This window comes from Trichomycterus rosablanca, chromosome 11, assembly GCF_030014385.1.
Source record: "Trichomycterus rosablanca isolate fTriRos1 chromosome 11, fTriRos1.hap1, whole genome shotgun sequence".
Taxonomy (NCBI): domain Eukaryota; kingdom Metazoa; phylum Chordata; class Actinopteri; order Siluriformes; family Trichomycteridae; genus Trichomycterus; species Trichomycterus rosablanca.
The window spans coordinates 3181996-3199495 of record NC_085998.1 but is presented as its reverse complement, the minus strand read 5'-3'; the positions used below and the strand labels follow the sequence as shown (position 1 = coordinate 3199495).

The window sequence follows — 17500 nt, the reverse complement described above, 5'->3', positions numbered from 1 at the left end:
GTACCTCACAGTGCCCTAAAAATACACAACAGTACCTCACAGTGCCCTAAAAAATACACAACAGTGCCTCACAGTGCCCTAAAATACACAACAGTGCCTCACAGTGCCCTAAAATACACAGCAGTACCTCACAGTGCCCTAAAAATACACAACAGTACCTCACAGTGCCCTAAAAAATACACAACAGTGCCTCACAGTGCCCTAAAAATACACAACAGTGCCTCACTGTGCCCTAAAAATACACAACAGTGCCTCACAGTGCCCTAAAAATACACAACAGTGCCTCACAGTGCCCTAAAAATACACAACAGTGCCTCACTGTGCCCTAAAAATACACATCAGTGTCTCTCTGCACCCCCAAACTATCTAATATTTCCTTAGTGCCCTAAAAGTACCCTACCTTACAATTCCCTAAAATACTCACCAGTGCCTCACAGTCCCTTAAAATACCCAACATTTCCTCTCATAGCCCTAAAATACCCAACATTTCCTCTGTGCCCTAAAATACCCAACATTTCCTCTGTGCCCTAAAATACCCAACATTTCCTCTCATAGCCCTAAAATACCCAACATTTCCTCTGTGCCCTAAAATACCCAACATTTCCTCTCAGTGCCCTAAAATACCCGACAGTGCCTGTATGTTGAGGCTTTTCTGGTCTGATTTGTTGCATGAGGTTTGGTTTTATGTGCTGTTGCATGATGGGTTTTGGAAGGATCTGCACTTGAACTGTCTCTGCTAACGCTGCTCTGCTTCCTGCACCAATAAATTTTTAATCCATAATAAATCATCAGTGAAGAGGAATCAGATCTTCAGACCTCATGTTCGGTTCAGGTTTAAAAGTCTGAGGTGCACCAACACAAACTGATCATCGGTTTTCTTTATATGTTTACATTTATGGTGTTTATCAGACGCTGTCATTTAAAACGCCCTCGAATTCTGACTGAATTTTTGAAGCAATTCGAGCAGTTGAGGATTTAAGGGCCTTGCTCAGGGGCCCAACAGAGGCAATAAGGTGAACCATCTAATTATTAGTCCAGTCGAGTACCAGCTGAACTACCAAATCAATATTCGGTATTAACTTTTTTATTACTGAATTATGGATTTATAGACACGTGACCTGCAATTCTGCCACATCACCTGCAGATGGCGCCAGATTATCATCAGATTATTATTTAGTTTGCCAGTAAAGCGGTCGTCCTGTTCCTAAACCTGCTGTTCCTAAACACTGTTTTAACAGCCCCTACACCCCCCACGTTGCTAATGTAGGCTCTCGACCAGAGTTTAAGTCTAGATTAGTAAGGACTGAATAAGATTCTCCTTCTTTTTTTGTTTTCCACTTTTCACCCGGTCCAGTCTGAAAATATTAAATGGACCAACATATAAAGACAAGATAAAACAGACAGAAACATAATATGTGGTAAACATGGTGTAAAAACCCAACTAAATTAATCACCTGATTAACTGATTAATGATCCACGAAAGGAAAATGCAGTGTTACAGCAGCAATTTACAAACATCACAGGCATCACACAAAAACACATCGATGTAGTGCGAGGAAATAAAATAAACATTTAAATGTAATTTAATGCAAACATAAGATATAAAGAATTGAAAAAATAAGGATATAAGAACATATAACCAAGAACAATAAAAAATAGACATTATGTGTGCAATTCTCACTCACTCTCACCCTCATTCTTAACCGCTTATCCTAATCAGGGTTGCGGGGGTGTGCTGGAGCCTATTCCAGCTTTTCAATGGGCGCAAGGCACACAGTAACACCCTGGGCTGGGCGCCAGTCCATTGCAGGGCAGACACACACACACACACATTTACCTATTGGCCCATTCAGTGTCTCCAATTAACCTGACTGCATGTTTTTGGACTGTGGGAGGAAACCCACGCAGACACGGGGAGAACATGCAAACTCCACACAGAAAGGACCCGGACCACCCCGCCTGTGGAGCAAACCCAGGACCTACTTGCTGTGAGGTGATATGGCTACCCACTTAGTTACCGTGCCGCCCCGTGTGCAATTCTGCACTGTGCAAATAAAAACAGTATCATGCGCATATCAAATAGCACCATTTATAAGATTGTTTGTCTTTCATTGGTGCTACAGGCTATGCGTCCTCTTCTTGCACCAGTGAGAGTCATTATAGATTGCCCCAGCAGTGGGCGGAAATGAACACCCAGGTATTTGTAGCCCTCCACCGCCTCCACCTCTTCTCCCAGGATAAAGAGGTGTTTCCAAAACAGCCCTGGTCCTCCTGACATATCTATCCTCCAGGTCCTGGTCCTCCTAATAAAGTATTAATCTAAAACATCACAGATTCTCACTATTTTTACTAAACGTCCCAACTTTTCTGCAGATGGGGTTTGTAAAATGAGCCATCAGCTGGCCGGGCATCTTTACAGATATTATTAGCTGTCTGACAGAGGGGTGGACGAAACCCTGCGATGGATTTCGTGCCCTGTCCAGGGTGTTTTCAGTGTTTTCTGGTGGGACCGGACCAGCTGTGACCCTGACCAGGATAAAGCGGTTGATGAAAATGAAAGTGCACTCAGACTTTTAAACAGAGTTGGTTTTTATATCTGTTTGGTTCGTGTGTGCCTGTATTCACGTTTCTTCATGCTGATCCTGTGTCGGGTGTGTTCGACAGTTCGACCTGCTGGTGGAGCTCTTCCGGGACGAGGAGAAAGCGACGAGCCCTACAGGAGTCGCCCCCTCCACAGGGGGGCGCACTCGCCTCAGTGTCAGACCGGACAAGGGTAAACCAAACCAGGCCAGCAAGGAACACAAGAAGACCGTAGGACTGCAGGTGAGACCTGGACCAAGAGGGGCGGTCACATTTTGCTATTTTTTAATCCAAACTGTAGTAAATGCTTTTAGCTTTGCAATATCAGTTTAGGGAAGGTCCTTTCCTGCTCCAGTGCACAAAGCAAGCTCTATAAAGACGTGAAGAAAAGCTGTGACCACGATCTCAGCTCCACTCAACAGTTCTGGAATGAACCGGAACATCAATAGCCGTGACCAGCCATACAAATGCTGCCATCTTTTGATTCAATGGGCACAAATTTCCACAGGCATACTCCAAAGTCTTGTGAGAAGCTTCTCAGATTAGTGTTGATCACACAGAGGCTGGAATGAGACATCCATTAGGTCCAAATACTTTTGACCATGTAGTGTATTTGAGATGAATTGTAATGCCGATTACAAGCCAGGCTTTCTTTTTGAGTCTCTTTAACCGAATGGACTCAGGTTTCACCTTGTTGAAAAACCTGCTGAAGGATACCCTCAGAACTCCTTCAGATGTCCTGTGGAGTCCACGTGTAGGCGGGTGGTCGTAATGTTTTGGCTCATCAGTGTGTGTTTAGGGTTCTGTAGCTGGATTGTTAAACACTGGTGTGTGTTCCTGTGTGTGTTACCCGCAGTTCCGGAACTCCCTGCAGCTGCTGATGGAGACGCTGAACGCCACCACGCCGCACTACGTCCGCTGCATCAAACCCAACGATCACAAACACGCCTTCACGTAAGCAGGAACATCGTCTGCACGCTCACGCTGCTCCATCGTTTCTTGTAGGGCTCCAGATTTCGGGTGTGTTTTGGGATAGTGGAATGTGGACGCACATTCCTAACAGGTGCTTTGCTGCAACACTTTGGGGAAGGCCCTTTCATATTTCAGTATGATGTCCCTTCCCAAACCGTAAAACTATAAAGACGTGGTTTGTCCAGAACACCTTCAGGATCGTTTATTACAGGCCAGATCTTCTCGTCCAGCTTCAGTGCCTTGTTTGACTGAATGGGCACAAATTTCAGCAGGCACACTCCAAAATCTGTGGAAAGCCTTGGCAGATGTGTGAAGTTTGCTATCATTTTGATCATAGTTGAGCTTGTGGTTAGGAATTGGCTATGATTAAAGTGACTAAGAAACAGGTCAAGATGTCTGTTGAATGAAAAGGTTTGGTATGTTGGTATATTTGAAGAAGGTGATGAGGAACACTGAAGAAGTTCTGGAGATGATGGTGGAAGGTAGAAGATTGGAACTTTTGGACTCATTTTGGGAAGTAGAGCTTCAACTACTGCAGGATGTGCTGCTGAAGTGCAGTCAAGAACGGCAACGGGTGTGGCGTTGATGGTCAAACTGACCAGGATCTGAAAAAATGAGTCACTTACGATTGATGAGAGCCTCGGTCTGTAGCCACATACGGACGTGAAGCCTGGACGCTGAAGCAAGAGGAAGAAATACACATTCAGAAAACTGCTGAAAATCTCATGGAGGAAGATGATCACCACTGAGTGAGTTTACGAGACAGCCAGAACAGAAAAGCAGCTTCTGAACCACATTAGATCCCACAAGACAACACACTGAAGGCGCCGTTACTGTACAACACAAGACAGAGGGGATTAAAGAAAGCTGACCCATCTGTCCAGCCAACCATCACAAAGTGATAACGATGTAGTGACGTGATATATCCACAATTTGTCAGAACAACATTTTGTTAGCAATAAAAAAAGAACAATTAGATTTTTTGCTACTATGTTCAGGCTACATGATTAACAAATACAAGGGTTTGCTGTTCTTATGTTCTAATGTTGTTCTAACGTTGGATTCTTTTCAGGTTCGATCCGAAGCGAGCGGTGCAGCAGTTGAGAGCTTGTGGCGTCCTCGAAACCATCCGTATCTCCGCTGCAGGATTTCCATCCAGGTAAAACTTCAGAAGATCAGAACATGGATGTTCTGATCTTCTGTAGTCTGGGGGCTGCAGACTATCGTGCTGTGCTCTCTGGGTTTCGTCACTCTACTGAGACACAATCGTACCAGTTGGGCGCCTGGGCTGGCGGGTAGCACCGCCGAGACTCAATCCTGAGATCTTACACTAGCTGGTTGTCCTGATACGCCACCTGGGGGCCACTGCTGTATGCACGTTATTTTATTTTAAAGATCGGTGGGTCCACAAATACCGACTGAATGTACATGTATGTACACATGATTTGTGGCGCACGGGTGGTGTGGTGGTCTGATGCAGCACCGCTAAGATCTTGAGCTGTCGAGATTGGCATGTGAAAACAGGCACAGTTGGCTGTGTCTAGGGGAGGGAGGTCAACGTGGTTTCATTTCCACTGTGCAATTGCGACCTCTGCTGTCCAGTCGAGGTGCCTAGTCTGACTCTTCATACGCGATACGTCTGTGAGAATCTGGGCAGCGACCTTTAAAGGGTAAGGGTGATAGTCTCAGCTCTCCTCTGCCAGTTTGTGGGTGGTTCAAGTAGCAGGAGAATTCCGATAGGGGAATTGGCGAGGAAGAGTTGGTTTGACAAGTTTGCTGTGGCACAGAAACCTCCCCTCAACCGTACCGAACACCTTTTGGATGAATCGGAACTCTTGATTGTGAGCCAGACCTTCTCATCCAGCATCAATGCATCACAAATCCCCACAGACAGCCTTTCCACTTTAGTTAAATGCCCGTAGTTTTGAAAAGCTGGTCGGGTGTCCAGATACTTTTGGAATACTGAGAGAAACGTGTTGTGTGTTTCAGGTGGACGTATCAGGAGTTCTTCAGTCGTTATCGGGTGTTGATGAAGCAGAAGGACGTTCTGCCTGATAAGAAAATGACCTGCAGGATCGTTCTGGAGAAGCTGGTGCAGGTACCAACTCTTCGTTTCTTTCATTTCCTCCTGGATCTTGTGGCCTTTTTTAGACTTTTGAGAACGAGAGCTTTAGAAGACTGATGAAAATCTCCTGGAGGAAGATGATCACCACTGAGCGAGTGGACGAGACTTTCAGAACAGAAAAGGAGCCCCTGAACCACATTAAGTTTTACAAGTTGTGTTACTTTGGGCATGTGTTGAGGCGCCCACATGACAACATTAATGGCAGCGTTATGAAAGGACTCAGAAGACGAGGATGACCAAGAATGTCGTGGACTGTCAAGATACGTTCTGGAACACAGACTAAGTCCAAAGCCATGTATGGATGAGCTGGGAGGTGATTGGTCCTGTTTTCCAGAGAAGGTTGGAGAAGGTTTAGTGCCTCCTCCTAGCACGTTCATCTGCCCAATCACACGCCACAGGAAAGCTGAGCAGAGTTTTTAAATCAGAATCACTTTATTTCACCAGGTATGTTACACATACGAGGGATTGAAGGTTCATAAAAATAAAGTGAACGTTATGTAAAAGGTTCAATTATTTAAAAGTAGCAAACACTAAAGTGATGAGTAACACTGAAGAGGTTCTGGAGATGATGGTGGAAGGTAAACGATTGAAACATGTTGACTCCTCCTTATATTTGAGAAGTAGAGCATCAAATACTCCAGGATGTGACGACGGGCGTGGCAGTGATGGTCAAACTGACGAGGATCTGAAAAAACAAGTCAATTAGCACCATCACCGACTGAGACTGATGAACGCCTGACCACATATGGACGTGAAGCCTGGATGCTAAAGCAAGAGGAAGAAAGACATTCAGGATTCTGATGAAAATCTCATGGAGGAAGATGATCACCACTGAGCGAGTGGACGAGACAGTCAGAACAGAACAGGAGCTCGTGAACCACAATAATTCTGCAATATTTGTGTCATTTGTCTTTGATTAATGAATAAATACCCTGACATTGATTTGATGTTCCTCTCTCTCCTCTCTCTGCAGGATCAGGATAAGTACCAGTTTGGAAAGACCAAGATCTTCTTCCGGGCGGGGCAGGTAGCGTATCTGGAGAAGCTGCGTGCCGATAAGCTTCGCGCCGCCTGCATCCGCATCCAGAAAACAATCCGCTGTTGGCTGCAGCGCAAGAAGTACCTGCGCATGAAACGCTCGGCCATCGTCATCCAGAGATACGTACGAGGATACCAGGCTCGATGGTGAGCGCCACACGTGTACAGGCAGAGGGGCGGGTATACAATCACTCCTGGTGATTATGATTAATGATGATGATGTCGGTGTGTTTTGTGTTTAGCCTGGCGACGTTCCTGCGCCGAACCCGAGCAGCCGTCATCATTCAGAAATACCAGCGCATGTACGTCCAGAAAACCAGCTACAGGCGCAAACGCAACGCTGCCCTCGCCATGCAGTGCATCCTCCGAGCGTACATGGCCCGTCAGCAGTACAAAGCGGTACACACACACACACACACTCTTTCCCTCACACACACACACACGCATATACATACATACACACACTCACACAGACGTATACATACACACACTCTCACACACAAACACACATACAATCATAGACAAACACACACACACTCACTTACACACACACTCACTTACACAAACACACACATACATACATACAGTGGGGCCAAAAAGTATTTAGTCAGCCACTGATTGTGCAGGTTCTCCTACTTAGAAAGATGAGAGAGGTCTGTAATTTTCATCATAGCTACACTTCAACTATGAGAGACAAAATAAGAAAAAAAAAATCCAGGAAATCACATTGTAGGATTTTTAAAGAATTTATTTGTAAATTATGGTGGAAAATAAGTATTTGGTCAATAACAAACAAGCAAGATTTCTGGCTCTCACAGACCTGTAACTTCTTCTTTAAGAAGCTCTTCTGTCCTCCACTCGTTACCTGTATTAATGGCACCTGTTTGACCTCGTTATCTGTATAAAAGATACCTGTCCACAGCCTCAAACAGTCAGACTCCAAACTCAACCATGGCCAAGACCAAAGAGCTGTCGAAGGACACCAGGAAGAAAAGTGTAGACCTGCACCAGGCTGGGAAGAGTGAATCTACAATAGGCAAGCAGGTTGGTGTGAATAAATCAACTGTGGGAGCAATGGAAGACATACAAGACCATTGATAATCTCCCTTGGGGTCAAGATCTCATCCCGTGGGGTCAAAATGATCATGAGAACGGTGAGCAAAAATCCCAGAACTACACGGAGGGACCTGATGAATGACCTGCAGAGAGCTGGGACCAAAGTAACAAAGGCTACCATCAGTAACACACTACGCCGAGAGGGACTCAAATCCTGCAGTGCCAGGCGTGTCCCCCTGCTTAAGCCAGTACATGTCCAGGCCCGTCTGAAGTTTGCCAGAGAGCTTATGGATGATCCAGAAGAGGATTAGGAGAATATCATGTGGTCAGATGAAATCAAAATGAAACTTTTTGGTAAAAACTCAACTCGTCGTGTTTGGAGGTTGAGTTGCATCCCAAGAACACCATACCTACTGTGAAGCATGGGAGTGGAAACATCATGCTTTGGGGCTGTTTTTCTGCAAAGGGGACAGGACGACTGATCCGTGTTAAGGGAAGAATGAAGATTTTAAGCCAAAACCTCCTTCCATCAGTGAGAGCATTGAAGATGGAACGTTGCTGGGTCTTCCAGCATGACAATGATCCCAAACACACCGCTCGGGCAATGAAGGAGCGGCTCCGTAAAAAGCATTTCAAGGTCCTGGAGTGGCCTAGCCAGTCTCCAGACCTCAACCCCATAGAAAATTTGTGGAGTCCGTGTTGCCCAGCGACAGCCCCAAAACATCACTGCTCTAGAGGAGATCTGCATGGAGGAATGGGCCAAAATACCAGCTACAGTGTGCAAACCTGGTGAAGACTTACAGGAAACGTTTGACCTCTGTCATTGCCAACAAAGGTTATGTTACAAAGTATTGAGTTGAACTTTTGTTATTGACCAAATACTTATTTTCCACCATAATTTACAAATAAATTCTTTAAAAATCCTACAATGTGATTTCCTGGATTTTTTTTTTCTCATTTTGTCTCTCATAGTTGAAGTGTAGCTATGATGAAAATTACAGACCTCTCTCATCTTTCTAAGTAGGAGAACCTGCACAATCAGTGGCTGACTAAATACTTTTTGGCCCCACTGTAGACACACACACACACACACTCACTCACACAAACACACATATACATACATAGACACACACAAACACTCTCACACAAACACACATACAAGCATAGACACACAAACACACACACACATATACATACATAGGCACTCACACACAAACACACACACACTCACAGACGTATACATACACACACTCTCACACACAAACACACATACAAGCATAGACACACAAACACACACTCACTTACACAAACACACACATACATACATACTGTAGTTACAGACACACTCACACAAACACACATATACATACATAGACACACACAAACATAGACACACAAACACACGCTCACACACGCTCACACATACAAGCATACACACACACACACACACACACATACATACACACACTCACACAGACGTATACATACACACACAAACACACTCACTCACACAAACACATACATACATAGACAGACACAAACACACTCATACAAAAACACACTCACACAAACACATACTCACACAAATACACATACATGCATAGACTCACACAAATACATACAGACACACACACAAACACACACTCACACAAACACACATACATACAGACACACACACAAACACTCACTCACACAAACACACATACATACAGACACACACACAAACACTCACTCACACAAACACACATACATACAGACACACACACAAACACACACTCACACATACATACAGACACACAAACACACACTCACACAAACACACATACATACAGACACACACACAAACACACACTCACACATACATACAGACACACAAACACACACTCACACAAACACACATACATACAGACACACACACAAACACACACTCACACATACAGACACACACACAAACACACACTCACACAAACACACATACATACAGACACACACACAAACACACACTCACACATACAGACACAAACACACACTCACACAAACACACATACATACAGACACACACACAAACACACACTCACACATACATACAGACACACAAACACACACTCACACAAACACACATACATACAGACACACACACAAACACACACTCACACATACATACAGACACACAAACACACACTCACACATACATACAGACACACAAACACACACTCACACAAACACACATACATACAGACACACACACAAACACACACTCACACAAACACACATACATACAGACACACAAACACACACACACACACACACATACATACATAGACACTTACACAAACACACATACATACAGACACACACACAAACACACACTCACACATACATACAGACACACAAACACACACTCACACAAACACACATACATACAGACACACAAACACACACACACACACACATACATACAGACACACACAAACACACACTCACACATACATACAGACACACAAACACACACTCACACAAACACACATACATACAGACACACACACAAACACACACTCACACAAACACACATACATACAGACACACAAACACACACACACACACACACACATATACTACCGCTCAAAAGTTTGGGATCACTGTGAAATTTTCTTGTTTTCAATGAAAACACACATGAGATTAGGAAATATAGCTAATAAACAGGACATGCAGACATTGTCTGAGTTAAAAAAAATTATTTTGATGGAAATGATGACTGTGTACTTCAAATTTAGCCTTTATCAACAAAAGCCACCTTTTGCAGCAATTACAGCCTGGCAGACCTTAGGCATTCTAGCTGTCAATTTTCGAGGTAATCTGATGTGATTTCACCCCATACTTCCTGGTGCATCTCCCATGACATGGATTGGCTTGATGCAGTCTTCCTCCGTACCATACAGTCCAGCTGCTCCCACAACAGCTCAATAGGGTTCAGATCCGGAGACTGTGCTGGCCACTCCATTACAGTCAGAATTCTGGCTTACTTCTTATTTCTTAAATATTGCTGACACATTTTGGAGGTGTGTTTGGGGTAATTATCCTGTTGTAGGATGAAATTGGCCCCAATCAAGTGCTGTCCACAGGGTATGGCATGGCGTTGCAATGTCTTGTGGTAGCCTTCCTTCTTCAAAATCCCTTCCACTCTATATAAATTTCCTATTTTACCACCTCCAAAGCATCCCCAGACCATCACGCTGCCTCCACCATGCTTGACAGCTGGCATTAAGCATTGGTCTTGCATCTTTTCATTGTTCCTGTGCCTCACAAATGTTATTCTGTTTGATCCAAAGACCTCAAACTTGGACTCATCTGTCCACAACACCTTCTTCCAATCTTCCAGTGTCCAATGTCTTTTCTCTTTGGCCCATCGCAGTCTTTTCTTTTTATTGGCCAGTGTAAGGTATGGCTTTTTCTTGCCAATTCTGCCATGAAGTCCAGCATCCTGAAGTCACCTCTTCACCGTTGATGCTGACACTGGTGTTTGACGGGCTCCATTTAGTGCAGCTGTCAGTTGACAACCTGTGAGCCGTCTTTGTCTCAAACTGCACAGTCTAAGACGTTTATTTTCTTGTACAGTTGTGCATCGGGGCCTCCCACTCTTTTTTCTGTCCTTATTAGAGCCAGTTTGTGCTACTCTCTGAAGGGAGTAGTTAACAGCATGGTAAGATATTTTAAGTTTCTTTGCAATATCTCGCATTGAGTAGCCTTCCATTCTTAACACAACAATAGACTGACGAGTCTCTAAAGAAAATTGTTTCTTTCTGGCCATTTTGAGCCAGTAAGCAAGCCAACAACTGCTGATGCTTCAGATACTAAACTAACCTAGAATGTTGTGCTCCCTTTTATGCTCCCTTATTAGTATAACGTTTTTCAGCTGTGCAACAAAATTAAAAAAGGGTTTCCTAACAATCAATTAGCCTAATAACATTCTTAACTTGGATTGGCAACCAAACCAGGAGATTGAGGCAGAGGACTAAGAATGGCTGATAATAGGACTATATGCAAAATAGGCCTCTATACAAAAATAGGCTTTAATGCAAACATTTTCATTCTTCAAAAATCATCTGATACATTTAAAATAATTGTGTAATGGACTAAATTGTTTGTGAATTGCATGAAAATGTGTTTTTCTTTGGAAAAGAGGGAAATTTGCAAGTGATCCCAAACTTTTGAGCGGTAGTGTACATACATAGACACTTACACAAACACACACATAACACACTACCTGAAGACCTGGGTTTGATCCTCAGCTCTGGTCACTGTTGGAATCACTAGTCACAGTGCAGCAACACATCCTGTACAATACACCAATTCACCGACCGGCCAACAGCACCACCAGGGATTTAAATCCTGGTCCCCTGAGCACAAACAGCACATTTTGTGTTGGGCTTTGGCCCAGCATTCAGAAGGTTCTGGGTTTGAACCCTCTTGGCTCCAGAGGCACCATACAATGGCTGACCCTGCGCTCTGACCCCAACTTCTAAACAAACTAGGATATTCAGAAAAATAATTTCATTGTACTGCACACATACAGTAGTAGATGTTTATTTAACACATCAATGTGTTTCATGTGCTGTAGATTATTATTATTATGCTGATATTATTGATATTACTATTAATATTATTAATTATTTATTTAATTGGTACGATTACTACTACTATTACTACTATAATAACAATTATTATTATTATTATTATTATGTGATATTTATATTTAGTTTTATATTTAGTTTTATTATTGGCATAATTATTATTATTAATAGTCTAATCCTTTTAAATATTCATATTTTTCTTCTTATTATTATTATTAATATTATTTTATTGCCATTATTAATGATATTATTTTATTGTTGTTGTTTTTATTATTATTATTGTTATTATTTTCTTCTTATTATTATTAATATTATTTTATTATCATTATCAATGATATAAATTCATTATTATAATTGAAATAATTTTTATTATTATATATATCTACATTTTAAAATTATTATTAATCCTGTAATAAATGACATTTTTTCTCTTTTCTCCGCTGCGCGTCTGTGGCGTGTGCAGCTGCTGCGCGAGCACAAGGCCGTCATCATCCAGAAGATGGTGCGCGGCTGGTTGGCGCGGCAGTGGTACAAGCGCTCGTTGGAGGCGGTGGTTTACCTGCAGTGCTGCGTGCGGCGCATGATAGCCAAGCGCGAGCTGAAGAAGCTGAAGATCGAAGCGCGCTCGGTCGAGCACTACAAGAAGCTCAACATCGGCATGGAGAACAAGATCATGCAGCTGCAGCGCAAAGTCGACGAGCAGGTACGAACCCAGACAGCCGTGACGTTCCTCTCATGAGCACTGTTCATTTTAAGACCAGATCGTGTCCATGCAGACGCTTGACCGGTTGATAGCACCATTAAGATTCGAACCCTGGATCTCCAGATCTCAGTTGCAGTGGGCTGGTGTGCTTTACCACTGCACCGCCCATGACCCCTATAGACGGCCAAACATGCTAGCGGTAGTGATGGTATGGGTGTGGTTGGACAGCGTAACATTATTGAGGTGGATGTGAGATCATCTGTCCATGAGCTGAACCCGAGGTGTACTGGGTGATGCAGCAGGACCGTGATTATGGAGATGTCATAGCACTTGATCTGAACCGATGATGTTTACATTTGCATGTTCTCCTCTGTAGAACAAGGAGAACCGGGTAATAAACGAGCGCCTGAACAGCCTGGAGAGCACCCACGCCGTAGAGAGCGAGCGTCTGCGTAAGGAGCTCACCCGACTGCGGGGGTTCGAGGAGGAGGCGAAGAACAGCGCCAACCGAGTCATGACCCTGCAGGAGGAGCTGGAGAAACTACGCAAAGATCTGCAAACCACCCAGACGGAGAAAAAGGCCATCGAGAACTGGGCTCAGAAGTACCAGGACGAGATGGAGAAGGTACCAGATATGATCATGTGGTGCAGATCTGTGGTCAGGGTGTAGCCCATATTCTTAGGGAATGTACTGAATCAGAATGTTTTTAAATGAGGGGTCAGCACTTATTTACACTATGTAGCCAAAAGAATTTGGACACCTGACTATAAGCTAATATAAATATGTGAAAATATTTTGTATATGTTATACACATATATAAATATACACATGCACATATTAGCTTGACATAGTTTATATACTGTATATAATTTATATTGCAAATAAGTTATATATTTTGCAGAGTTTATATACTGTATATATATTATATTGCTTACGTTATATAACGTACATAATGTATATAATACTTATTGGGTACACTGCATATATATTATATATAATGCATATAGAGTTTATACTGTATAATATATATAATTTTCCCTTCTCATAGATTATACTTATTGTATATAGAGTTTGTATAACATGCAGAGTATATACGTATGTATATATGCGTATGTGTAAAGAGATTACGTACCGAATATAGAGTATACTGAGTATAGAGTGTGTAGTTTTTCTATAATGTATATAGTGTATACTTTGTAATGTGCATGGTTTATACAATGTATAGCATATATATAATGCATAAACAATCTACAAAATGTATATGGTGTGTAGAGTATTTACAAGGTATAGGGTATGTATAGAGTGAATGTAAGGTATGTAGTGTATAGAGTGAATATAATGTATACAGAACGTATATAATGCATAAAGAATTTACATAATGTATGTAGTGAATAGAGTATGTGTATATATATATATATATACAGTATATAGTATAGTACAGACTATATAATGTATCTTGAGTAAACGTAAGGTATGTAGCGTATAGAGTTGATGTAAAGTATACGGTGTATGGAGTATATATACTGTGTATGAAGTATATGTAAGGTATATAATGTATAGAGTATATAGAGTGAAATACTGTTTCTCTGGACACGTCAGTGGCTCAGTATTCCTGAGGAGCGTCCTCAGAGTCGTGGACGTGTCTGTAGGTGGGACAGAAGGGGGACGGACGTATATTCTAACGCCGCTCTGTGTCTGTTCTGTGATTGTGATTGTGTTTGTATGAGTGTAGATGATCTCAGAGCTAAAGGAGCAGAACAACCTGCTGAAGAACGAGAAGAACGATCTGAACAGACTGATCCAGGAACAGAGTCAGCAGTGGACAGGTACTGCAACTACCATGATCTAGTCCTAAACCTGGTAACCTAACAGAAATCTAAACTGAAATCGGATCCTTGACCTAGCAGACCTTGGTCAGAGAACCTCTGCACTTCTGATTCCTTAAACCTCTGTTCGTCGTCTCAGTGCTGAACCTCTGTATTTAGTCCTGAACCTGTGTCCTTAGCCACCGTCCCTATACCCCTCAGATTTTTTTCCAGTCCTCGCCTCTGGTTCTAACCCCAATTCTCTTCCAGGCCTGACTTCTCATCCTTGCCAGGGTCCAAATATCCAGCTTATAGCCCTAGTACTGACCTCCAGTCCTCACTTCCACAAACATCTCCGGCTTTACTTGCCCAGTTTTTCCTGCTCCTTGTTCCTAATCCCAGTTCTTCCTTTCAGTCCTTGACAAATCTTAACCCTGTCCCTACCACAGTCTTCCACTCCAGTCCTTACTTTCACTCATCACAGTTAGATTCCTAGTCCTGATCTCTGGTACTTTCTCCACCTGTTGGTCCATTTTCAGTACTCAGTTCCTCCTCCTGGTCCTTCTCTTCCCTCACATGCTGATCCTGAGCTTCTGGTTCATCCTGCACCGTGTGTATGTTTGTAAGTCTTAAATACGTTCATGTGTGTGTGTGTGTGTGTGTGTGTGTTATAGATAAGATGCAGAGGGCGCTGAAGGAAGAGACGACTCAGCTGGAGAGCGATCTGAACGAGGAGAGGTCGAGGTACCAGAACCTCCTCAGCGAGCACCTCCGTCTGGAGGAGAAATACGACGACCTGAAAGAGGAGATCAGCACGGTGACCACACACACACACACACACTCTTTACTAAACAGAAATACACCACATGTACACACACACACACACATCAGCTCAGTGCAGTCATGCATTCGCTCTCTGATCTCCAATCAGCAGATGGTACCCAAACCGGGCCACAGAAGAACCGACTCCACACACAGCAGCAACGAGTCCGAATACACCTCCGAGTACACCGAGAACGAGGACGGATCACGAGGACTCGAGGTGAGAGAGAGAGAGAATGGACCACATAGCAATTTTTGCAGTCGAGCCATGGTTTCTGTTTTTTTGTCCACCTTCATTTGTAACGGTGTGGAGGATGAGCCGGATGTGTGGAAGATCCATGCATGCTATAAGTGTGTGTGTGTGTGTGTGTGTAGGATGTAAGCAGGGGTGCAGGGCTGGACATGGCTCTGTTCCTGAAGCTGCAGAAGAGGGTGACTGAGCTGGAGCAGGAGAAACAGGGTCTGCAGAACGAGCTCGATCGAAAGGAGGAGCAGTTTCAGCGGGCTAGAGCCAGGGTACACACACACACACACACACACACACACGCACTATATGAACAGAAGCATTGGGACACCCTTTTAATTTTTTAATTCATATGTGTCAGCGACAACAATTGCTGTGGAAATGACAGTAACAGTTTAGGGAAGGCCCTTTACTGTTCCAGCATGACATAACGACAAGCTCAGTTTAAAAAACAGGAAACCCCAGTGTCCTGCACAGAGCCCTGACCTCAGGCCCACTCAACAGCTCTGGAATGAACCAGAAAACCAACGTCAGTTCCCAGCCACCCATACAAATCAGCTCTTTTGACTAAATGGGCACAAATTCCCACAGACATTCTTGTGAGAAGCCTTCTGTTATTCTAACTCTATCTTAACGCCGTTTGTTTTTGAAACGGGACGTCCGACAAGCTCATGGTCAGGCGTCCAAGTTCATTTGGCTGTGCGGTCTGCACGTGAGCTTTATGTAGCCTAGTGATTCAGGTACTGGACTAGTAATCAAAAGGTCACTGGTTCAAGCCCCACCACTGCCAGGTTGCCACTGTTAATCCTCAAATGCTTAGATTGTAAACTGTCACAGTACTGTAAGTCGCTTTGAATAAAAGTGCCTGCTAAATGTAGTAAATGTAAATGGACAGCTAACTTGGCGGCACTTTGGCTTCGCATCAGTCGTCAGGAGAACGTCGCCGTTCTCCTGCCTCGATATGATGGTAGACTGAACAAGCACACGAGTGACAATCACGTAGATCAGTGGTTGAATCTTTTTGTACAGAAGTAGAGAAAAAAATCTGCATGATCAGGTCTGGTTAGGAACATGAGCCGCTAACGGTAGCTTTTAGATCTACTCCAGGTTTCTCGTGCTCTCAGATGTGTGTTAAAAAATGAGTCTTTTTTTTCATTTGCAGGATCATGAGGAGCATAAGAAGGCTCGCAGCGCAGAACTGGAGTACGAATCTCTTAAGGTAACACACACACACACACACACACAGATTCAGGGTGGAGGAGCTCTCTCAGAAACACAACACTATTAGCCGTGTTGGCACCAGCATGCAGGCTTTGGCTGGTCGTGTGGACCTGCTGTGCCCACGTCCACTCTAGCCTCAAAATCATACACCCGTAATATGAACCTTCTGCCCGTGGTAACTGGTTAGGACCTTCCCATTAGCTACGTTTGATACATGTGGGGCACGACCTCGAAATACCGTCAGCCCGGTCTGACCCATCCTGCTTTGGGTACCACCTTTAAAATCCAGCATCTGCCACAGT

At 43.5% G+C, this 17500-nt stretch overlaps 1 protein-coding gene across 3 annotated transcripts in view; it reads left to right on the top strand.

Moving 5' to 3' along the window:
* The window catches only part of myo5aa (myosin VAa), a 71322-nt gene that overhangs the window by 35677 nt on the left and 18145 nt on the right, over positions 1–17500 (top strand). For all 3 annotated transcript variants that reach the window (XM_063004824.1, XM_063004823.1, XM_063004825.1), the window contains exons 15-27: positions 2665–2823; positions 3437–3534; positions 4625–4711; positions 5542–5650; positions 6651–6862; positions 6958–7114; positions 12866–13105; positions 13482–13730; positions 14839–14932; positions 15586–15728; positions 15846–15953; positions 16109–16249; positions 17140–17196. In XM_063004824.1, coding sequence (XP_062860894.1) covers positions 2665–2823; positions 3437–3534; positions 4625–4711; positions 5542–5650; positions 6651–6862; positions 6958–7114; positions 12866–13105; positions 13482–13730; positions 14839–14932; positions 15586–15728; positions 15846–15953; positions 16109–16249; positions 17140–17196 — 1854 coding nt within the window. The remainder of the gene's footprint in view (positions 1–2664; positions 2824–3436; positions 3535–4624; positions 4712–5541; positions 5651–6650; positions 6863–6957; positions 7115–12865; positions 13106–13481; positions 13731–14838; positions 14933–15585; positions 15729–15845; positions 15954–16108; positions 16250–17139; positions 17197–17500) is intronic.